General features: G+C 40.7%; 1 protein-coding gene across 5 annotated transcripts in view; it reads right to left on the reverse strand.

The window, feature by feature from the left end:
- The window catches only part of KLHL13 (kelch like family member 13), a 203,567-nt gene that overhangs the window by 104,641 nt on the left and 73,055 nt on the right, over positions 1-25,871 (reverse strand). For 4 of the 5 annotated variants that reach the window (XM_023249500.2, XM_019824210.3, XM_006943950.5 and 1 more), the window contains one exon: positions 17,631-17,704. The exons of the other annotated variant lie outside the window; for it this stretch is intronic. In XM_023249500.2, coding sequence (XP_023105268.1) covers positions 17,631-17,683 — 53 coding nt within the window. In that variant the 5' untranslated portion in view covers positions 17,684-17,704. Of the gene's footprint in view, positions 1-17,630; positions 17,705-25,871 lie in introns of those variants that run through there. 5 annotated transcript variants of the gene reach the window in all.

The following is a 25,871-nucleotide window of genomic DNA, read 5'->3' on the forward strand; positions in this document are numbered from 1 at the left end:
CTACTGGCCACATCTAGGACCATTTGGCATCGAAATAAATAACAGATTATAATTCTTTGATTAAATTGGGAGCTTACCAGAAGACCATGGAGGAGGGGAAGGGAAAAAAAAAAAAAAAAGGTTAGAGAGGGAGGGAGCCAAAACATAAGAGACTCTTAAAAACTGAGAACAGGGGCACCTGGGTGGCTCAGTCGGTTAAGTGTCCGACTTCGGCTCAGGTCATGATCTCACAGCCTATGAGTTCGAGCCCCACGTCGGGCTCTGGGCTGACAGCTCGGAGCCTGGAGCCTGCTTCAGATTCTGTGTCTCCCTCTCTCTCTGACCCTCCCCCATTCATGCTCTGTCTCTCTCTGTCTCAAAAATAAATAAACATTAAAAAAAAATTTAAAAAAAACTGAGAACAAACTGAGGGTTGATGGGGGGTGGGAGGGATGGGAGGGTGGGTGATGGGCACTGAGAAGGGCACCTATTGGGATGAGCACTGGGTGTGGTATAGAAACCAAGTTGACAATAAATTTCATATTTAAAAAAATAAATAAATTGGGAACCAAGGGCTATATGCTGATTAAAAAATAAGTGAAATATTAAAAGTGTGATGAGAAACAAGACATTTACAGAGTCTCAACATACTCCCAACACCCCACCCAGAAATATCACTAATTAGAACAAGCTGAGAAAGTACTTTTCCAGGGGAGAAGCTAAGAGACACCACCTTAATCAACCTAACATCATCAACATGGGACAAATCAAAACCATGTGTCACCCGGCAGGATGCAATGAAAGTACAGTATTGTTCCCGTGTGATTCCTGCCCAAGAATCAAAACCTGAATATAATCATGAAGAACCATTAAGACTAACCCAAACTGCAAACCATTCTACAAGGTAACTGGCCAATATAGTCCTCAAAAGTGTCAAGGTCATGGAAGCCTAGGAAGAAAACTGAAGAGACGTTACAATGAAATGCGATGCATGATCCTGAACTGGAACTTTTTGCCATCAAGAACACTTTGGGGCGAATTGGAAATATGTGAATAGACTTGATTAGAATGTAGTGATGTTATTAATGTTAATTTCCTGATTTTGATGGTTGAATTGAGGTTATACGGGAGAATGTTCTCATTTATAGGAATTATCCACTAGAGGATTTGGGGGCGATGGGCACTGTATCAGCAAGTTACTTTAAAATGATTCGAGAAGAAAAAAACAAAAAGTCCTGTGTACTGATCTTGCAGTTTTCTGTTAATTTGAGATTGTTTCAAAATAAAAAGAGTCACAACTAGAAAAATGCTCATATAAATTTTGGCACATACATACAATAAAATAACTCTTAGGACGAGGCTGACGACAACTACAAGAAAAAATAACATGTGAGTGGTTATCATGTTCAGACAGTGTGGAAAGAGCTTTACAAGCATACCTCATGTGATGCTACATAAAATGATGTTGAAAAGCAAGGAGGGCACAAAAAATATCCTTCCTATATTAAGTGGAAAATGCGGATACAAAAGAGTACAGTATGAGCCACTTTTGTAAATCAACTGTACACACATTTTATATGTATGCTTTAGATCCAAATATTGACTGACTGAATTATGAACGATATGAATTTTCTTATTTTTTCATACGTGTACCTTCTAAGTTTTAAAAATAATGACCATATTAATTTTGTAAAACAATTTATTTTTTTTTTATTTTTTTTAACGTTTATTTATTTTTGAGACAGAGAGAGACAGAGCATGAACGGGGGAGGGGCAGAGAGAGAGGGAGACACAGAATCGGAAACAGGCTCCAGGCTCTGAGCCATCAGCCCAGAGCCCGACGCGGGGCTCGAACTCACGGACCGCGAGATCGTGACCTGAGCTGAAGTCGGACACTTAACCGACTGAGCCACCCAGGCGCCCCAAACAATTTATTTTTTATTTCATTTCATTTCATTTCATTTCATTTCATTTCATTTCATTTTTTATTTTATTTTATTTTATTTTATTTTATTTTATTTTATTTTATTTTATTTTATTTTAGAGAGAGAGAGAGCGCATGAGCGGGGTTGAGGAGCAGAGGAAGAAAGAGAGAGAATCCCAAGCAGACTCCATGCTCAACACGGAGTCCAACACGGGGCTCAATCCCATGACTCTGGGATCATGACCTGAGCCAAAATCAAGAGTCAGACATTCAACCGACTGAGCCACCCAGGTGCCCCGATATAATTTATTTTAAAATTTACCACCGAAAACAATGCAGAATAAAAACATGGGGGAAATGTTATTTATTATTATTAAAGAAAAGCATGCTACAAAACTACACATAGGATAGGAGTCTAAATTTTGCCTTATAAAAAAAACAGGGGGCACCTGGGTGGCTCAGTCAGTTAAGTGGCCAACTTGGGTTCAGGTCATGATCTCACAGTTCGTGGGTTAGAGCCCTGTGTCAGTCTCTGTGCTGACAGCTCAGAGCCTGGAACCTGCTTCGGATTTTGTGTCTTCCTCTCTCTGTCCCTCCCCTACTTGTGCTCTTTGTCTCTCTCTCTTTCTCAAAAATAAACATTAAAAAAATAAAACAACAACAAAAAACAGGATGGAAAAAATGATTGAAGGAAATATATCTAAATGTTAAAAGTAGTTAAACTTGAAAAAGGGGATTAAAAATTTTTCTTTTTTTAATGTTTATTTTGGGGGGGGAACGAGTGGGGGAGGGACAGAGAGAGAGGGTAAGAGAAAATCCCAAGGAGGCTCTGGGGAGAGAGACAGAAAGAGAAACTCCCAAGCAGCCTGAGGTAGGGCTCAAATTCACGAACCGTGAGATCATGACCTGAGCTGAAATCAAGAGTCGGACACTTAACCAACTGGGCCACCTAGGCACCCCTAGAAATTATTTCTGATCTATACTTTTCTGTATTTTCTAAGTTTTCTACCATGAATATAGACTAACACTGTGAGAAAAATGTTTTTTCTTCATTAGGTGATTAGGAAGGACTATTAATACAGAAAAGTGTTCACGGTATCATGTTGTGGAAGGAAAAAAAATACTGGGGTGTCTATCTGGCTCAGTCCACAGAGCATCCAACTCTTGACCTTGGGGTCGTGAGTTCAAGCCGCACGTTACTTTAAAAAAAAACCAAAAAAACGATAAATTTACATAATCCTGATGACTATGTAAAATATATGCATGGAAAAACAGCTGAAAGGAAGTACACCAACACAATAACTGGTTTATATTAGATAGGATGAATAATGTGTGATTTCTTTTCTGCATTTTCCAAAATTTCTATGATTTTCACATACACATATATCATCTTTAATGGGTGGGACATCTCTTAATAAGTGAAGGAAGTACATGGGGGTATTGGGACAAACATTTATGATGAGTGTCTTAAAACCGAATGTTTACAATAGAAAAAAGAGCCCTTAACACCCTCAGAAAAAAAAGACACAGCACGGAATAGTTGACATGGATGTTGGGTAGGGTAGGGCAAAATAATGTCCCTCCCCCAAAGGTATCCACTTCCAAATCCCTGGGATCTGTGACTATGTTCCCTCACATAGCAGAAGAGACCTTGTAGATGTAATTAAATTTTCCTGAGATGGAGAGATTATCCTAGATTATCCAGTTGGGCTGAATACAACCATAAGGGTCCTTAAAATTAGAAGAAAGCAGACAAAGTCCAAGGGATGAGATGTGAGAAGAATTTAACCTACAGTTGCCGGGAAAGGCAAGGAAATGGGTTCACCCTTAGGGCCTCCAGAAAGGAAGGCAGCCCAGCAATGCCCTCCAGCACGGTCAAAGAATAAATCTGTTGTTTTAAGCACTAAGTTTGTGGTAATTTGATACAGCAGCAAGAGGAAACTAATACATGGGGGGTTATAGATAGCTGGAAAACAATCTGATGGTTTTAGCAACTTGTTTTAAGGAAAAACAAGATAACTGAGGCAGGAGAGCAAGTCGGGCCTGAATTAACAATGTCGTTAACCGCCAGAGGTGCGCCTGGATGTAAATGTGTCATTAAGTACATCTTTTTTTTTTTTAATGTTTATTTTTGAGAGAGAGAGAGAGAGAGAGAGAGACACACACACACACACACACACACACACACACACACACACACAGCATGAGCGGGGGAGGGGCAGAGAGAGAGGGAGACATAGAATCTGAAGCAGGATCCAGGCTCTGAGCTGTCAGAACAGAGCCCGATGCGGGGCTCAAACCCACAAACCATGAGATCATGACCTGAGCCGAAGTCGGACGCTTAACCGACTGAACCACCCAGGTGCCCCTGTCATTAAGTGTATCTTTAAGGCCAAATACTACACTAGACATTCACTAGAATTGCACTCCTGGGGAAGTGTAGGACAGACTGTGTTGAGTTTCCCTTCTATTTTAATCTATGTCCCTCCTCCCCACTGATTATTAGATTAATACTTATTCCCTAGCCAACCCACAGAAAAGAAACCACTTCAACTATTTAGCTAGGAGAAAAAGTATTTTTACACATAAAAATAATGATAAAGGCTCCATCAATTTCACTGTAAGTTTATCACATCCACTGTACAATACTGAAAATTTGACAAAATACATTTTGCTATAGAAACTTGTTTTGGGGGGCACCCGGGTGGCTCAGTTGGTTGAGCGACCGACTTCGGCTCAGGTCACGATCTCGTGGTCTGTGAGTTCGACCCCGCATCAGGCTCTGTGCTGACAGCTTGGAGCCTGGAGCCTGCTTCGGATTCTGTGTCTCCCTCCCTCTCTCTGCCCCTCCCCCACTCATGCTCTGTCTCTCTGTCTCAGAAATAAATAAACATTAAAAAAAAAACTAAAAAAAAAAAAAAGAAACTTGTTTTTGGCTTTAAATCTACGCGATGCATGTTTCTGATGTAAAAATGACACATAAGCGTGTCAAAATAAACCCCTGAATACTCACGTCTTGGCTCTTTTCCCTTGCTATGCGAGCTCAGAGAAGTTCTCTCACCTTTGCATATCAGATTCCCTGTCTTTTTACATTCAAGACGGTTGAATGCTATCTCTACCATCTGTTTCTATCTCTAAAGAAATGTAGTCTGTCATTTGAGGAGCAAACTATAATTAGCAAAACAAATAACCTTAACTGTGTGTTCAACTCCTTTCAAAAATCAACCAGAATTGATTCAGGGTCTACCTTGCGCCGGGAACAAAGGAAGGCAAGCATATTGTGTCATTCATTTTCGAGGAAAGGAGAAAGTATTTCTGTTGGGGGGGGGGGGCGGGGAAGGAGAAAGGAAAAGAAAGAAACGGGTAGCAGATGCAATAAACTGCCACTGTGACAGTGACAGAGCCAGGGCCAAAAAAAACGGGGTTTCTCAAACTCCAAGCTCAGCACTGCATTGTGCCTTTTCCACAGAAGGTGGAAACTGGGTAAATGAAGCACCTTTAACGGGAGTGTGTGGGAGGGCAGGATCCAAAGCGTCTATGTCCCTCCTTTCTCCTTCATGTGACACGTGCAGACTGCAGGGTCTGCAGATCAAATAGGTCTTCTGTCCCCAGAGGCCTCCTCCGTGTGAGCACTGCCTTGGGGACCCTGGAGACAAAAGTGTGTTCTAGGTGGCCTCCCACGGGCTCCGACAGCCACCGAGGCTTGGGAAGGCAAAAAAAAAAAAAAAAAAAAAAAAAAAAAGGAACTTAGCTAAGCCTGACAGATTTGCCAACTCTGGACAATGGCTGATCTCAGACAAGTTCGGACGAAGTTACGTAAGAGTGTTTTCAATAATGTGCCAAGGCAATATCAACGACACTCTCTATATCTAAGGCATGGCTCCTGTCAAGAACAACATCAAGTTTAATTTGAATTCACTCTGCTGTCTCTGTTATTTTGTTTCCCAGAAAACGGAGTGCTAAGATCAGACCCAGACAGAGTAGGGTTGCATGAGGGACACAGAGCTTCAAATGGCCATGGATGAACCCCAAAGGCAGGTACAGAAACGCTAATCCGATGAAAGGGTACAGCTTCCAAGAAAAAGTAAAGGTATACTTTTTTCCTGGTCATTTCAATGTGAAACGAAGCAATGGTCAAAAAAAAAAAAAATGGGTTTGAAGGGGCGCCTAGCCGGCTCAGTCGGTAGAGCATGCGACTCTTGATTTTGGGGTTATAGGTTCGAGCCCCACATTGGGTATAGAGATTACCTAAAAATAAAACCTTAAAAAAAGCAAAAGTGCTGGGGGGTTGGGAGTTGAAATCTCACACAACACTGATAACTAGAAAGACAAAGGAAAACTTTGTTTTCTGCCTATTTTTTTTTTAATTTAAAAAAATTTTTTTAATGTTTGTTTATTTTTGAGGGAGAGAGACAGAGCGTGAGTGGGAGAGGGGCAGAGAGAGAAGGAGACATAAAATCCAACGCAGGTTCCAGGCTCAGAGCTGTCAGCACAGAGCCCAACGCGGGGCTCAAACTCACTAACTGTGAGATCACGACCCGAGCTGATGTCGGATGCTTAACCGACTGAGCCACCCAGGCGCCCCTGTTTTCTGCCTGGTTTTAAAAAGCATCCACATTCATTAAGGCTCTGCATTATTTCATGGGTCCATATTCCTTGTCACCCAAAATAGAACCGAATGTAACCCAAAATAGAACATGACCCAGCTATGGTTCAGGAACCTTTCAAAATTTTACATCGTCTTTTAACACTCTCCCTGCAACTGCATTTGCTGGGAAGATGAAAAGGGAGGGAAATGAAAGATAAGAAAAAGGAGAGAAGTGAAAAGTTTTTAAAGAAAAACTTACTTTTATCCCTTTTCAAGCTCCCAATTCATTTATAGCACTGAACCTATCCATCACAATGTATGCATACACCCAAAGTAAGCAGAATTGGCTCGGCCTTAGGGGTCAACGCCATGGGTAGCAGATAAGAAGGCCTGCACAAAACTTAGAGCTATTCCTTTTTATTCATCTGCTGCCCTCTCTAAAAGATCATCATGGAACTGGTTAACCATTAACTACCTACCGTGTATTAGTTTGTCAGGGATTAGTGAACCAGTTAATGGAAACGCATTTAGGACAGGTGACACAGGATAGTCAACCCCCTCCCCCACCCCCCTCCTGCCAACACTCAGGGAGCTCACAATCCAAGGAAGGAGACAGACAGGCAGAAGGTTAAAGGCACAGACTCTGGGGCTGAACTTCCTGGGTCTGAACCCCGCATCCAGGCGCATTAGTGTGTGACTCAGGCACCTTAACATAAACCCTCTGTGCCTCAATTTCTTGTTTGTCGAATGAGAATAATGATAGGGATTATTATGAAAACACGATAAATTAATATATAGGCCTTGAACCTGGCACAAGTCAAATGCTATTTAAGTATTAGCTATTATAATGACTATTGCCAATGGAACTATTAATACTATTTATTGGGACTTTGATCGTCGCTACCACTACCATAGAAATAAGGTACAGGAGGCGCCCGGGTGGCTCATTCGGTTAAACGTCCAACTCTTCATTTCTGTTCAGATCGTGACTCAGGCCCTGATCTCACAGTCTGTGCGGAGCCCGCTTGGGGTTCTCTCTCCCTTCCTCTCTCTCTGCCCCTCCTCCACTCGCACTAGAAGCCACCTGCACTTTGTGGCTTTGTGGACCTCCCTCCATCTTCCAAGAGTGTGGCTCTAGCTTGTCTCCATCTTCGTATCTCCTTCCTCTGCCTCTGACTCCTCTTGTGCCCCCGTTAGACCCTTGTGATGACATTGGGTCCATCTCAACCCCGTCATGTCTGCAAAGTCCTTTTTGCCATGCGCAGTTATCAGCCAGAGGGTCTGGGGATTAGGCTGTGGCCATCTTTGAGGGGCCATGATTCTGACGACCACAGGTAGTATTTGCCAGATTTCTTCACTGTAAAGGTATTATTTTTTTTTTTTCTGTTCCACACTCTTTTCCTCGAAAGTGAGTCAGGAAGTCCAAACTCAAGGCAGGAGGGAGATGAAGTTCTTTTTCTTCGATGGGGAAAATGCATACATATAAACCCACTTACACACACACATACACATATATAAAATTTGGAATTCTGTAAGGCAGATTTGTGTCTTCTCCCTCATTTATTTTTTTCCAATTGCTCATTTCTATCAGTACTGACTCATGGGTAGAAGTCTGAGAAAGGGGTTGGATTAGCACCCAAGAGCACAGAGAGAGGGACAACAGTTAATCCAATCACTCAGCAAATTTTTATTGAGTAAGTAATATGTAAAGGTGATAAATAATAAACACAGAAAGAAGGAAAATGCAGAGATTTAAACTGAGGTGATGTCACACTAAACAGGTGGCTATTTCAGATTGGGTAGTCAAAGAGAATCTCTCAAAGGGAAGAACATTTAAGTGGGGATGTGAAAACAAGAGCCAGGCACACAAAGACCACGGGGAAGGATGTTCCAGACAAACGGAACAGCCAGTGCAAAAGCCATTCCGGGAATCTTTCTTCCTTTGAGAATAAACAAACAGAAAAACAGCTAGCACGGGGCCAATGAAAATGTATCAAAAAACGAGGAAAAGATTTGTCATCATAAACACTCAGGGAAAGAGCAGAACTCTGCAAATGCTTTCACATAGGAGCCAGAAAACAATGTCAGAAACCTCTGACACATTCAAGAGAAGAAGAAAACATGGCCTCAATAAACCAGGAAGAGGAAGTCAAATACGATAACAAGATCACATGAGGAAAGTGTAAATTATATTGGCCAACTGCAAGGAAACTCAACCAGAGTAACAACCAAAATGTACGTTGGAGGGAGTAAACAGATTTGACACAGTATAAAACAACTTCATGAAACAGACGGAAAAAAAATAAATATTAAAGCGAGGTGAGAAAAGATGATACTATATCAATACCCCCAAAGTGGGTGCAAATGTGAACTAAATAGTTCATATTAAGAAATCATTTGTCCCATGGAAGAGTTTATAGCTATTGTGTCTCTAACAAGTTTTTATTGGCATGTGAAAATGCTCCTGAGACAACTAAGGAAATTAGCAGGATACAGACATGATATATACAGTATAGAAAACAATGAGTGCTTCCATTTACTGAGAACGTATGTACCATGTGCCAAGACCTATCTTCAAAACATTTTATTTTATCCTCAGAGCAACCCCACGCCGTGATACTATTTTATTTTATGGATGAGAAGACAGACCGAGAGAGGTTAAGAAACCTTCCCAAGTTCACACAGCTGCAAAGGAGCAGAGCTTGATCTTAACTTACATTGGGCCGACTTCAAAGCCTCTGCTCTTAACCACAACTCTGAAACCAGATTGCATTCAATAATTACAAACTCGGTTACATTTTTAAAAACACCAGGGCGCCTGGCTGGCTCAGTAGATTAAGTGTCTGACTCTTGGTTTCTGCTCAGGTCGTGATCTCACGGATCGTGGGTTCGGGCCCCACATCGGGCTCTGTGCTGACAGCACAGAGACTGCTTGGGATTCTCTCTCTCTTTCTGCCCTCTCCTCTCTCTCTCTCTCTCTCTCTCAAAAATAAATAAACATTAAAAAAAGAATAATGTTTAAAAATTTTTTAAAAATGAAAAAGCATCATAGGACTAGAGTAAACATCCACCAAGGAGCTAACAGAGATTACCTTATGTGATTATCTCCACTGTGTATATATAATTTTCTATTTTTAAGTGCTCTATCGTAAACACGTATTGCTTGTAGAGTCAAAACAAAATGGTGGAGAAGGGAATAAAGAACTTTTTAGGCTGGGACTCACGAAAAAAATTTAGACTTGAGATACAAATGTTAAGGTCTTCAGACCTTAACACATAGAGATTCAGGTGATGGCTGTAGATGAGCCTGCCCAGAAAGAATGTGTAGAATATGTACAGAATTAAAGAAGAGGAGTAAGGGAAGTAATTCCTCTCCCCGGGAACAGAAATAGTTTCTATGGCTTGGAAAACTCCTCTAGATAGATTAGACATGTGACATCACTAATACGTTCGTGTCCTTTGTATGAAGGCACCCAACTCTTCAGTGAGAGGAACAAGTATGCTGTTAAACTGCACATGTGCCCATGGCAATATATTATGACATAATAATGGGTAACCAAAACCTACTGAATAGCTGAGCCAAAATAAAAGTCCATTAGATAAAATGTAACTGGCCTCAGAAATTCACACATTGTCCTCTTATCACACATTGTCCTCTTATCGTATAATCTTTATAGGCATCTTCCTAGCCCAAGATTTCAGTTTATTATAATCATAGCCTCACTTACTTCAGCAAAGGAAAAACTAGATCCTCATAAGTTTTCAATCCTTAAAAGGCACAGAAAAACATATCTTTCTGAAAGTTTATAAAGCCAAATTACGAAAACAGTAATAAAAGGGCTTATCTTCAAAGACTGGTCATCCTGGAATGTAATCAAACAGCTGTTTATTTATCACCTACTATGTGCTTAGGCTTAATGATATAATTCCAGACTTTTAAAACTAAAAGGAACAATGGTATCTTCCAATCCTTAAATTTTACACAGGAGGACAGTGCTTGACAAATAGTAAAGGATCAATATTTTTAAATATCTAATGAACTGAATCAAACCCTGTGTTCCCTTGATATCATACACTATTAAGAAATAACTATAGGGGCACCTGGGTGGCTCAGTCGGTTAAGCGTCCGACTTCGGCTCAGGTCAAGATCTCACGGTCCGTGAGTTCGAGCCCCGCGTCGGGCTCTGTGCCAACAGCTCAGAGCCTGGAGCCCGTTTCGGATTCTGTGTCTCCCTCTCTCTCTGCCTCTCCCCTGTTCATGCTCTGTCTCTCTCTGTCTCAAAAATAAATAAACGTTAAAAAAATTTTTTTAAAAGAAATAACTATATATTATGTCGGTTAAAAAAAAAAGTCTGAGCTTTTTCCTAGAATCTGTACTGAATTTCATGAGCCTATTTTACGATTTTAATGATTGTCACTTAATATTTAATTACTTAACTATAAGTAGGGCTTGACTGTGGGAAGCAAAACTACCCAATTTAACCAAATAAAATCATCAGCAACAAATAACTGTTGACAAATGTTGTACGTTCTCAAATATTTAATGCATGCCTATTATGCACAATATTCTGTATTATATATGATATAAACACACAGTAGATATAGTTAGTCACTCGCTCAAAGGACGCCCTTAATGATGGTATAAGCAAAGACATGCTGAAATTACTTTAATGCAGGACCATGTGTGATAAAATTCATTGCCCGGGGAAAACGGTTCAGAGGCAAAGAGACCCCACTGATCTGCTTGGATCAATCAAGGAAAGCTTTAGGTAGGGCATGGAATTTGATCGGGGTCTTGAAGAACAGGTGAGATTTCAATAGTAAGAGACAGGAAAAGGCAATCTGGGTGACATTATCAGATTAGCAATTTTATGTCATTAAAAACATTTTTTTAAATGTTTATTTTTGAGACAGAGAGAGAGAGAGAGAGAGAGAGAGAGAGATTGCAAGACTAAAAGCATGAGCAGGGGAGGGGCAGAGAGAGAGGGAGACACAGAATCGGAAGCAGGCTCCAGGCTCTGAGCTGTCAGCACAGGGCCCAATGAAGGGCTTGAACCCACGAACCATGAGATCATGACCTGAGTCGAAGTCAGACACTTAACCGACTGAGCCACCTAGGGCCCCTATTTCATTTTTTTAAAGTTCATTTATTTATTTTGAGAGAGAGAGCATGCGCCCATGTGCGCGTGCACGAGTCGGGATGGGGCAGAGAGACAGAGGGAGAGACAGAATCCCAAGCAGGCTCCGCGCTGATGGCCATGGAGCCAGAGGCGGGGCTTGATCTCGCGAACCATGAGATCATGACCTGAACTGAAATTACACCTAATTAACCGACTGAGCCACCCAGGCGCAATTAGCAAAGATCACTTTGACTAGAATGTGAAGAATCTAGTTGACCAGCAAATACTGTCAAATTTACCCTTCAATATTTCACAACTCGGTCTACAAAGACGGAGTTCCCTCCTGACCTCACCTTTGTTTCAACGTTTATTTATTTTTGGGACAGAGAGAGACAGAGCATGAACGGGGGAGGGGCAGAGAGAGGGAGACACGGAATCGGAAACAGGCTCCAGGCTCCGAGCCATCAGCCCAGAGCCTGACGCGGGGCTCGAACTCACGGACCGCGAGATCGTGACCTGGCTGAAGTCGGACGCTTATCCGACTGCGCCACCCAGGCACCCCCTCACCTTTGTTTCAGATGCTCCTCGTGTCTTATACCGGCTACTACAATAGCCACCTGACCGGCAGGGAACCACGTGTTAGCATTCACTGCTCTAGCGCTAACACCTGGCCCAGTGAGTGGTACATGATACTTGTTAAAGGGATGGCAACCTTATTATGTAGAGTCCAGCACTCTGTTTCCTGTGTTGCAAGTACCAGACAATTATTTTACACCGTGGTTGATTTATCACAATACTTTTAGAAAACTGGAACACCGTCAGCTTTGCACATCGTTGCAGAGATCCTTATTAGGGCTAGGAACCCCATCAAAAACTACCACCAACACAACACCAAAGGGGTGACTCTTAGCACCGTGTGCCCTCTCAGACATGACCGTAATGTGTTGGGAGGATGACGCTCAGATAGAAATGCCGTTCGCAGCGAAGTAAGCCACGTTTGGCCGATCTTTCCCAATACCTCATGAGTCGCGGGACTGAAACTTCAGATAGGGTAAAACATACGATGAACGGTAGATTGCAAGACTAAAAGCATCTAAGACTCGTAAGAGGTTAATGTCCTTTTGTATTGGCGCCCCCCACCCTTAATTCTTTTTCTTTCTACATGCTTTGTTAATTTTGCATAGCACTTTTCTGCAATATATATTTTTCTATCCGACCCTACCCCTACATTCACCAAAATATAAGCTCAATGAGAACAAAAGATTCATCACTTTTCATCATATTTCAGCACAAGACAGTGTTTAGTACTTAGTGATCACAGAGCACGTGTTTGTTGAATTACACACAGAAGAAATTGTTAGATTTTTTTTTTTGATTAGCAATTACTATATGCCAGACATTGTGTTAAGCAATGGGGATACATTTCTTTAATACATTCATTATCTTATTTGAATAATTACTTTAAATTCCTGTTAAATTTATATAATAATTTGGGAAGAGTTCAGGTTTTTGTTTTGTTTTGTTTTAAGTAGGCTTCTTGCCCAATTGTGGAGTTTGAATTCGTGACCCTGAGATTAAGTAAGACCTAAGCTGAGATCAAGAGTCAGATGCTTAACCGACTGAGCCACCCAGGCTCCCCAAAAGGTACTGTTTCTTAATTTATTTAAAAATTTTTTTTTAACGTTTATCTATTTTTGAGAAGAGAGAGACAGAGCATGAGTGGGGGAGGAGCAGAGAGAGAGGGAGACACAGAATCTGAAACAGGCTCCAGGCTCTGAGCTGTCAGCACAGAGCCCGACGCAGGGCTCGAACTCATGGACCGTGAGATCACGACCTGAGCCAAAGTCGGACGCTTAACCGACTGAGCCACCGAGGCGCCCCCAAAAGGTACTCGCTCTTCATTTTTACCTTATATCCCACTACTTTTTAGCACTCATTAGAGTTCTATCAACTAAGAAGTTGTTTTTAAGTCTTACCTTTCATAGGTACATAAGCCTATCTTCTAAAACTTGATCACTTTTTTTTCTTAGCGCTTCCTTTCCATTACCTATGCTACTTTACTGACATTGGCCAGAACTTATAAATATATATTAAGTAATAATGGTTGTAGGTATCTTTGTTTTGTTTCTGCCTATGGAACTACTCCCACATTTGACATTAAGTATGATGCTGTGTTGTTGGTTTTAGAGAGAGAATTCTTTTTCTTGTTAAGAGAGCAAGCTTCCATCACATTTTTTTAAATGTATTTTTTAAGAGGCACCTGGGTGGCTCAGTGGGTTAAGCATCCGTAGTTTCGAGTCAGGTCATGATCTCACAGTTTGTGAGTTTGAGCCCCGCGTCGGGCTCTGTGCTGACAGCTCAAGAGCCTGGAGCCTGCTTCGGATTCTGTGTCTCCCCCTCTCTCTGCTCCTCCCCTGCTCATTCTCTCTCTCACTCTCTCTCTCAAAATAAATAAACTTTTTAAAAAAATAAAAAAAATAAATGTTTTTTTTTTTTTGTAATCTCTATACCCAACATGAGACCCAAACTCAGAGTCACATGCCCTACCGACTAAGCCAGCCAGGCATCCCTCACATTTTTATTCTTAAAACGGGTGCTGAATTTTTTCAAACACCTTCACCATTTCTTCTTTTAAGGAGATCTATCAACAGGATGCATTGTATGACTTTCACAGTATTAAACAATTAACACTCTGGGATGAAACATTCTTAGTCACAGAGGGTTAATTTTTTGCATACATTCCTAAATGTGTTTGGGTTATATTTTATTTCGAATCCATAATTGATCTATAATTTGTGTACACAAACAAGCAACCTTTTTCTCAGATTTTGATACCTGAATTCTGCAGCATCATAAAATGAATGGGGCAGTTTTCCATCATTTTCTATGCTCTGAATCATTTTATTAAGTATCAGAATTATCGGTTTCTTTCAAAGAAGTCTTATTTATAATAAGAAAGATTAGAACAGCAGGAAATCAAAAGTCGCTGTGTTATAAACTAGTCACACAACTAGTTCCTTATGCCTTGTCAAGTATGGCTCAGTTACCTCGTCATGTACAAAGGTATTAACTTAGAATTAAAACTACAAAAAGACTCAGGGCGCCTGGGTGGCTCAGTCGGTTAAGCGGTTGACTTCGGCTCAGGTCATGATCTCAAGGTTTGTGGGTTCGAGCCCCGCATCGGGCTCTGTGCTGACAGCTCAGAGCCCGGAGCCTGCTTCAGATTCTGGGTCTCCCTCTCTCTCTGCCCCTCCCTTGCTTGTGCTCTGTCTCTCTGTCTCTCAAAAATAAATAAACGTTAAAAAAAACTTTTTTTTAATAAAAAAAAAACTACAGAGACTTTTCTTTTATAAAGTGTTCTTATTAACTATTCAGATTCTTTGGTTTCTGGTCAAGAATGAACTTATAATGTGAGGGCTAAAACCATAACATTTCAGGAAGATAGCCTCAAATTTGGGAGGGCAAGGGTTTCCTGGCTAAGATGCAAAAAGCATGAGTATAAAAGAAAAAAAGGATCAATTGAACTTCATCGAAATAAAAAAAAAATTCTGCTCATCAAAAGCCACAAAAATGGGATGGCAAGCCACAGACTGGAAGAAAATATTTATGATGCAATATGTCTAAATATTCAGAATAAACTTAAAAACTCCTCAAATGCAAAAAGAAAACAACAAGCCAAATTTTAAAATGGGCAAAGGATTCGAACAGATACTTCTAAAAGATAGACAAATAGCTAATACACATATTAAAATATACTCGCATCATTACACATGAGGAAAATGCAAAGTGAAATCCATAATGAGAAGCCACTACATGACTCAAGAGAATGGCTAAAATTAAAAAGGGTACCTAGGCGTGCCTGGCTGGCTCAGTCAGTAGAGCATGTGACTCTTGATCTCAGGATCGTGAGTTCAAGCCCCATGTTAGGTGTGGAGCCTAGTTAAAAGTAAATAAAAAACAATGGGGCGCCTGGGTGGCTCAGTTGGTTAAGCATCCGACTTTGGCTCAGGTCATGATCTCGCGGTTCGTGAGTTCCAGCCCCGCGTCGGACTCTGTGCTGACAGCTCAGAGCCTGGAGCCTGCTTCAGATTCTGGGTCTCCCTCCCTCTCTGCCGCTTCCCCACTCTCACTTTGTCTCACTATGTCTCTCAAAAATAAATAAATGTAATAAAAAAATTAAAAAATAAAGACTGTCTTTAAAAAGAAAGAAAGAAAGAAAGAAAGAAAGAAAGAAAGAAAGAAAGAAAGAAAGAAAGAAAGAAAAGAAAATGGATAAACAAATTGTGGTATAGTTAAAAAAAAAAAAAAGGAATGCCACACAGCAGTAAAATAGAAATCACTACTGATACCTGCAGGGATCACGATAAATTTCAAAAACATTATTTCAAAATTTCAAAAAATCTAAAGAAGCCATACACTAAAGAATTCAACAGTGTGTCTGACTCCATTTACATGAAGTTCAAGAACAAGCAACACTACCACATTAGTCAGCATAATCATTCTCTTCAGAAGGAGTGGAGGTGACAGAAAGACTAGAAAGGGGAACAAGGTAATTCTCTGGCGGGGTGGAATTGTTTTATATCTTGCTCTGAGCTGTGGTAACCTGGATGTGTGCATGCGTAAAAAACGATCGAGATGTGTATTTACGTGCTTGCATATTTTACTGCATTTAATTATAGCTCCATAAAAAGTAATGGAGACAAATTCAAGTATGCTATAACTACCTCCGTTATGGACTTGACCTTTGGAAGTCAGCCCTTCCACTATTTCCTCTTCCAAATGTGTGTTATAGATCCTCCTACTCAGCGGTGCTTGGACCCCACAGACTCAACGCACTGTTAGGAATTCACCCCCTCCCCCCGGTTATTCTTTTCTTCTCTCTTTTCCCTCAACATGGCCACACATTATTCCTGCTATGACTTACTTGCTTTCTGTGTCTCTGAAGAAGTCTACCTTACGGCACCTTGCCCACACAACAGTGCACATTTCAACCAACAGGCACCTTTCATATATTATTTCCCTAATAGGATTATTATGTAAAATCCCTAGTATTGTATCTGTCGAATAACTGACTTTATATACGGCCCCTTCTTACTTCGAACTTTTCTGTCTTTTCATGTTCTTCTAAGATGCACCTATTTTAAAGCATATCAGAATTCAGAAACACAATATTATATTTCCAAATAGTTAAAATCCCACATTTACGTTTCAAGAATAGCACCAACATACCATGCATTATTTGCCAAGCTCTCTCTCTCTCTCTCTCTCTCTCTCTCTCTCTACATACCCCACAGACACCTATGTAATCCTTAAAACAACCAATATTATTATGCCCAATTCATAGATGAGAAAGTTAAGGTACTTGTGCAATTAAGAAATTTGCACAAGTCTAGACGGCTAGTAAGCGTTTGAGCCATGATGTACACAACTCCAGCATATTACTTCACATGATTCACCCAAACCATACAATTCAACTATTGGGAACAAGGGATACTCTTTCACACCTACAAAGCAAAGGCTACGTTTCTTTAAACCATGACTTTAAAATCACAAGTTGTCAGAGAAAGTTCTGAATTTCTCATTACAGTCTGAAAAAAAGGTTTAACTGGATTTTTGAATAACAGAAATGTACAATCACAGGGCAGTGCTATTTTAAAAACTACTTGGTTGAGATATCTATTGTCAAGCAATGGATACCCGTATGTATTCACCGGTATGCTTAAAACAAAAACTTCAAGTCAATGGCTCCATTTACTGAATGTCAGAGGGTCACAACTCACACTAATTATGATTTCCAATTTTACTCTCTATTTTTTTGTCAGCTCAGAACCCATGGTCACTGGCATGTTCTTCATTCCATCTCTCATTCCTTTGTTCATTCTTTTGTTCACTCACGCAGCAAATAGTATATATTAATCCAGGCATTCAACACATATTCATTAAGTACCAACTTCAGGTATAAACACAGGCAGAAGAGACATTATATAACTTATAAGGCAAATTGCTTCCATAAATATACCGGTTACGGAGTATTGCAGCAACTGATTCCCCTCTATGAAGATGATCCATCATCTCTAAAACTGGGATAATGACCTGTTCAGGAGGAAAAGAAGTCAATATTTACTATAAAAATCAATACTAAAATTTTCAAATTATTCTATGTAAAACGTGACACATTTTGTGACCGAAAGACAAAAATGTACGTCCATGTTCCTGATGTCCATATTCTAGCTTATGAAAATTAAGAAAATGAAGAACGTGAAAGGAATTGAATCTGCAATTGTTAAATTATCTTCAAAATTCCAGAGTGGCTCATTAGACAGTATCGACTACATTTCTGGTGAAATCATTAGAATAACAACCAGGTACACAGGAAGTTCGATTAACCCTAAGGAGACCTGAGATCCTCCATGAAGTTGGGGGAGACCAGAGAAGTTGGAGGTGAAGAGTGGAGGCCAACATTTGCCAAGGAGATACACAGCCCTACATCCCACGTTACCAGGAGCACACAAAGTCTCAAAAGCCCGTAAGCAGGGCCCACAATTTTAGAAGTGGTTGGTCAGAATTAAATCTAGAAAGGTATAATAAGATTTTGAAAGCTTCAAAATACAGAATAGGTAACAGGGGGGTTGTTTTCTTGATCTGGACTGAATTTTTATTTCGGTGGTGGTTTTTTAATGGAAAAAGAGCAGGTGGGGTTACAGCAAACTAAGTCTAATATACTGTTTCCAGTAAATGTGAATGCTTTGCATGGGAGATGTAGAGTATATTTCACGTGCTCTATTGATTTCAAATATATTGGGAAGCAGGAATGTATATTTTAGTTAAAGGTTTCTTGTTGATAAAATCAATTTACTGCACTGGGGAGATAAAGATGTAGACTATGCAATTTAGTTTGTTTATATAATTGTTTGTAATGAAGCTATGTAAAGACCTAAAATAATTAAGCTAGGGAAAAAGGTTCTCTTCATTGTTTCCTGCCTTCTATTTCTTGGGTCTTCATAATTCTAAAAAAAAAAAAATCAAATGGCAATATAGCATTTATATTTATTTACACAATCATATTTTCTGTTATTACAAGAAACTGAGTAGCCTCAATGAAAAAAACTTTTAAGCATCTCAAAATCAACTGACCTTTGACTTACCTTTTCCAAAAATGTTGAAGCGGTGAGAGAATTTTGAGGTGTTGAGAAACTTTTTTACATTTTAGTTTAGAAAGAGACCGTGCAAGCAGGGGAAGAGGGGCAGAGGGAGAGAGAGAGGGGGGATTTCAAGCAGGTTTCACGCCCTGCACGGAGTCCAACGCGGGGCTCAATCCCACGACCCTGGGATCACGCGTGGCCTGAGCGGAAACCAAGAGTCAGACGCTCGACTGCCTGAGCTACCCAGGCGCTCCAGAGGTGTTGAGAAATTTTAATTGTTTTTTTTAGGCTCTACAACTGTTTTTTTAGAAGATGTGCCAAGAGGTAAACAGCCATAGCCAGATTGTTCTTAGGAATCTGGCAATGTGAAAATAAATAATTCATGTCCCTTTTCATCAACTGCATCTAGAGTGGAACATACAGGTCCCCAGAATGAGGTATTAGAACTTTCACTCGATCCCACGGTTTCAATGAATCCACCGGCTGCACTATATCTCACAGTCTGGGGCTTTCCCATCCAAAGCCTCCGGATAATAAACCTCTGGTTTCCCAAGGCACAGAGTAGTGGATGTCGTCGGGACATGGAACTCCACCCACTTACTATAAAGACTTTCAAAGAACAGCCCACATTTTCAATCTCAAGATTTATTCCTGCCTTCTGCAGACCAGATGCCTCTGAGTCTGGAAATATGAGGAGTCCTATGGGAAGAATATGTTGGTTTCTCCCAAAAGTTCATGTCGGGAGAGATTCTGAAGTTGTAACTTCCTCTGACCAGGTAAAAGATTAGTCTAAACTACACGACTGTCAATGTTTCCACTCCTGTTCTTTGTCCTTTTGAATTTTTCCATTTCTTCAGTCTCGCGTTAGTGAACTTAGGAAGGGAGAGGAAGTAAACAATGTAAACAGTGGTCCATTTATGCAAGATTTAACTAAAACTACCTGTTTTCAATCAAGGAATCTGTATGACCAAATATATATATTAGGAAATTAACACTGCTGGGGTGCCTGGGCGGTTCAGTCAGTCAAGCATCTTACTCTTGATTTCGGCTCAGGTCATGATCTCACGATCGTGAGATTGAGCCCTGCATTGGGCTCTGTGCTGAATATGGAGCCTGCCTGGGATTCTCTCTCTCCCTCTCTCTTTTCCCCTCCCCCTATTTGTGCTCTCTCTCTCTCAAAAGAAATAAATAAACATTAAAAGAAAAGTTAACACTACTTGCAATGTGGGGGTAGAGCAGAGAGAGAGAGAGAAACTACAAGTTTCCAGAGACTAGTTCAGAAACTACTAGACCAGTTCAGAAACCACTCCCATAGTCAAAGCATGAATTAAGAGCACAGAGAAGAGCTATGGGGATCACCAGGGAAAACCAGGACTCGGGACTCACAGATATTAAAGGGATAAGGCGACAGCAAAGACAAAATCTATTTAAGTAACTGGGGAAATGGTAATGATATCAAGCGAGGCAGGGTATAGCAAAAAAGGAAAAATACCGCAAGGAAGGAGAACAATGGTTTGGTGTAGACACACCGAAGTACTCTAGGGCACACCAGATAGCACCAAACAGACAACTGAAGACAGAAAGCGTCTAAACCTTGATTTAGATCGGAAGTAGAAATGAAAATACAAGGATATGCAGCCAGTTAAGAGCTGGAGTAATGAAATTGGGAAATATTCCTCAGAAGCGCCTTCGCCATGAGAAAGGGTAATCCCCAAAACACTGTTGTGCAAGGAACCAAGGAAGATAAGCTGGCAGAGAGAGAGAGAGAGAAAATAGGTAGGAGGGAAACTAAGAGAAATGTGCGATTAAAGCTAAGGAAGGAGGCGGGTTCCGAAGAATAGTGGCTGGAGGGGATTCGACTGTTTCAAGTTCTGCCCAGAACGAGTGAGCTACCAGCTAACTGATTCGACAGCTATGAAGTCAGTGATTACCTTTTTTTTCAAGAGTAGTTTGAACACAGGTGGGGAGAACCACACTGCAGTGGTTTGAAAAATACGACAAACATGAACAGGGGCACCTGGTTGGCTCAGTCAGAAGAGCATGCGACCCTTGATCAAAGGGGTCGTGAGCTCGAGTCCCACATTGGGTGTAGAGATTACTAAAAAACAATAATAATCACGAACTTAAAAAAAAAAACAACACAAAATAAATTCTTTCAAGAACTCGCAAGGAACTCAAATTCGTCCAGGAATTACTCGATGGTAATGACAGCTGTCGAGCAAGCAAGGCGAAAGAAAGGATGAAATAAGCAGGGAACAATCGGGTAGCCATTTAGAAAAATAAATAAGTTTATCCTACTGCACATCACATTAGGGCATCCTAAGTAAATGCCAGATAGATCAAAGGGATAAAATGAAACTCTGAAACAGTACCAAAGAGAATCCAAGTGAAATTACTTATAATCATGCAGTAGAGAAGGTAAGCAGGACCCCAAGTCGAGGAACCATAAGAGAAAAAAAGCCGTTAAGTGTAATTATACAAAAAAATTAGAACTCTGTGCTTTAAAAAATATCACAAGGCCAAATGGCATTTGATGAACTAGGAAAGACACATTCACCACGCACACATGAGAGACAACAAAGGGCTAATGATTTTAGCTTACACACACACACACACACGTACACACACAATCAATAAAAACAGTAAGACATTATAGTCATATAAATACAATGTGCCCGTAAAAAATGCAATTAAAAACATACAATTTGAAATGAGGCATTGGTTCCCCTATGAAATTCACACACACACATGTACAAAGTCTGTTTATGTCCATTATTGGTGAGAGGGAATAGAAGTTTGGGAGGAATGTTCACTTGCCATTCTATACTTTTCTGTTCAACTTGTTTCGAAATAGAAAAATAAAGAGGAGCCAGCAAAAGAAATAAGGAGGTGTGGCCACGAGGTAGGAGAAAGGAAGGTGTGGTAACCTAGAAGGTTAAATCAAGTGTAATATAAAGAAAGAAGTGATCAAGTGTGTCAGATACTGCTGAGAGGTGAAGTGAGGAACTGAGAAATTACAACACGATTTGGTAACATGGAGGTCACTGGACACCTTGATAAGAGTGGTTTACGTGGAATGGTGGAGAAAATGGCTGATTAGCATGGGTTCAAGAGAGAATGAAAGAGAGGAAATGAGTACATGAAACTCTTGCAGACTTGCACTTTACTAAGGAGCGCAAAAAATAGGCGGCAGTTGGAGGGGCGATATAGGGTGGAGGAAGATGTTTTGTTCTGTTTTACTTATTTATTCACTCATTCATTCATTTTTAAGTAGGCTTCGTGCCCAGTGTGGAGCCAACGTGGGGCTTGACCTCACAGTCTTGAGATCAAGACCTGAGCTGAGATCAAGAGTTGGATGCTTAATCAACTGAACCACCGAGGAGCCCCTGTTTTATTTTGTTTTGATAATGGGGGATACTAGGGCAGGTAAAACCGAAAAGCATGACATTACACAAAAATGTAAACTGAAGAAGTACAATATTGTGTTATAAATTTCAAAAGCACGTAAGACAATACGTGTGTGGATTCATATACGGATATACACATACACACATATGAATACAGAAAAAGCATTAAAATATTCATGGGGATGATAAACCCCCAATTTGAAATAGTGTTACCTCAGGAGAGAAAAGGGGAGAAATGCAACTGAGGAGGGACAGACTATCTAGTTGTGTTCAAGGGACAAGGTAGCCCTGTTCCTCCGCTATTTTAACTCCTCCCCGAGGAGAGAGAGGCTAAAAGCTTCACCTGTATTTAACACGTTAATAGGTATCTGAAAAAAAAGACGGCAAAATGTTAAGCTATCACAGCTAAGTGGTGGGCATATGAGGGCTCGTTATAGTAGTCTCTGTACTTTTCTGTATGTTTGAAATATTTTCATAAAAGGAAACAAAACAGCGTAGTACATGCAAGTGGGGACCATGTGGATGAGCAGACAAGATATGACATATAAAGGCCCGCAGATATAGATGGACAGAATGCTTCCAAAGATTAAGGAAAAAGACAGGACAACAACAGACGCAGACATGCATTACAATGAAAAAGACACACGTCTCCACAGTCATGACATTCTCACGAATACAAGGAAAACTGATCATGACGCAGAGCACACACCTGACAAAGACATAATTGTGGTTTTGCCCTTAGAATGTTCTACTTAGTGCACCAGAAATGAAACAGATAAGACTGTTTTGGATTGTTGCAATAACTTGCATCAGTTCAACCAATTTTACTCTGAAGCGTTTAAGTGATTCACAAGTCTAATATTTCACACAAACCTATCATATGTTTAGATGATATTTCAAACAGAGATCTCCAGTTTTGGACTTAGCATTTAATTAAAATCCACTGTCTCACTCTTTTCCCACTCTGCCCAAGAGCCAATAGCTTTAAAAATAATGAGATTTGAGGGGCACCTGGGTGGCTCAGTCGGTTGAGCATCCAGCGTCAGCTCAGGTCAGGATCTCACAGTTCGTGAGTTCGAGCCCCGCATCAGGCTCTGTGCTGACAGCTTGGAGCCTGGAGCCTGCTTCGGATTCTGGGTCTCCCTCTCTCTCTGCCCCTCCCCCACTCATGCTCTGTCTCTCAAAGATGAATAAACATTAAACAAAAAATTTTTTAATTAAAAAAATAAAAATAAAAACAATAATGAGATTTGAGAAATGTCTAACCAATCTTACACCATGAAAGGTAAACACTGCTGATGAATTAACCTTATGTTACAGAAAACAAACCCAGAGTGTCTAGGATCATCTGCCTTCGAATAAAATTTTGTTAAGCACACTGATAAGAAAAGCGGACAGAAAAGATCAGTGAAAAGTGTAATACGCTACAAAATTGAAAAAGGGCACCGTGTAGAAAAACTGTGCATAATGGTACTTCTCTCAATCAAGCAGTACAAATTCAAAATCACCTTGAAATTGCAAAGAGTGGCGTTTAAGAAATAGAATTGTATGCTCTGGGACAAGTTTTAAAAATGTCACAGAGTGTTAAGACTATCAAATCTTTCAGCTTTCACAGAGGAAAGACACCACACTCGCCTCCCACCCACGGCACTGAAGACGCCCTCCTACCCTAAACACGTCAGTCCTAGATGTTGAGCTGGGTGGTGATTTTTCCCCCCTTGAGTAAATCTAGAACTGGAGCGGATTGTGTAGGATGCTCCCACATATGCACCCATAAGAACATCTGCAACACTAAAAATAATAAAGGTTGTGCCGTCTTAAAGGTTGCAGCTGTACTGGATTTCAGAACATTTATGCGAGTGATCAACTTGCCTGCTTTCCTCCTTATCAGCATTTTTGTTCTGTAACGAGGGGGTCCAGAGAGGTAGAACAGCTAGTTGTTGGCCTAAACTCCTACCAAAAAGACTCGATCCCTCATGTCCCAGAAGTTTCTCCCTTTCCCCTGGCCGCATGCCAGGATGCACTGTCCTTGACAATTTCAGTTTTCTTCCAAAAGTCACGGAGGCGATCTGCCCACGGACCACCATGTGGTCATTACCATTACAGCTTACAGCATGAAGTTCCACTGCCTCTTACAACAGTACCACTCTTCCCCCCCCCCTTTTTTTTTTAACGTTTATTTATTATTTTTGAGAGACAGAGACAGAGCATGTGCGGGAGAGGGGCAGAGAGAGGGGGAGACACAGAAATTGAAGTAGCTCCAGGCTCTGAGCTGTGAGCACAGAGCTGGACACGGGGCTCGATCTCATGAACCGTGAGATCATGACCTGAGCTGAAGTCAGATGCTCAACCGATGGAACCACCCAGGCGCCTCTCTATCTGGTTTTTCTAATAGTGGTTGCCCTCTTGTAACAAGGGCTAAACTTTCTCTAATGGATGTTTGAAGGTCAACTGCCAAGCTTTAGCTGTCTTCGTCTCCTTCAATGTTACAGTGTTATAACTCTTATCTACCGGAGTGACACTGTCGTGTTTCATATTGAATCATACCTCTCTCTGCTACCCACCAAAATCCTTACCCTACATTATACACTCAGTCTCCCTCACTCAATCTCCCTGTCACTAAGGTTTCGTTCCCCCATGCACCTGGTCAAGGAATAGTGCATTTCTCACCATTCCTGTCTACAGTCTTACTTTTGGAAGTTAGCAATCTGTCTCAGCCTCTTCAGTCAAAGTCCATTCTACATAATTCACTAAGCACTGTTACACAAACATCTTGCAAGAAAAAAAAGAAATGAGAAAAGAAAATATGGGCAAGAGGCGCCTGGGTGGCTCAGTCAGTTAAGCATCCAACTTTGGCTCAGGTCATGATCTCGCGGTTCTTGAGTTCGAGCCCCGTGTCGGGCTCTGTGCTGACAGCTCAGAGCCTGGAGCCTGCTTCGGATTCTGTGTCTCCGTCTCTCTCTACCCCTTCCCTGTTCACTCAGGCTCTTTCTCTCTCTCTCTCTCTCTCAAAAATAAACATGTAAAAATTAAAAACAAAAACAAAAAGAAAATATGGGCAAGAAAAAATAAAAATCATTATTTACATCAGTGGTCCACAAACTTTGAGTATGTAGCAGAATCCTCTAGAAAGCGAGATAAACCCAGATTGCTGGGCCTCACCCCCAGCATCCAGCGTTTCTCATTCAGTTGATGTGGGATAGGTCTAGAGAATTTTTTTTCTTTTTTTTTTTTAATATTTTATTTTAAGTGATCTCTACACCCAATGTGGGGCTCAAACTTACAACCCCGAGATCAAGAGTTGCATGCTCTACTGACGGAGCCAACTGGGTGCCCCAAGAATTTGCTTTTCAAAGAAGTTCACAAGGGCTGTTCCTGCTGGGAGACCACGGATCACACTTTAAGAATTAATGACTGACAGATAACATCGTTTTTATAGAGAGCTTAGAAGAATCAACTGGAAAACTAATACAGTAAAATGCCCACCACAGCAAAATCAGCCCCATAAAGACAAAGATGTCTTCTCTTCCAACAAAATTTGTAAACTACCTAGGAATGAGCTTAAAAAAGAAACCCGGAAGACTTACAAACAATAAAATTTTACTGGTTTGTAAAACCATAAAGGACACGAATAAATGGATACAGGGATAAATATATACAAATACCGAATAGAAAAACTCAACATCACAAAGATGCGAAGTTCCCTCAAAA

Source organism: Felis catus, chromosome X (assembly GCF_018350175.1).
Source record: "Felis catus isolate Fca126 chromosome X, F.catus_Fca126_mat1.0, whole genome shotgun sequence".
Classification (NCBI taxonomy): Eukaryota; Metazoa; Chordata; class Mammalia; order Carnivora; family Felidae; genus Felis; species Felis catus.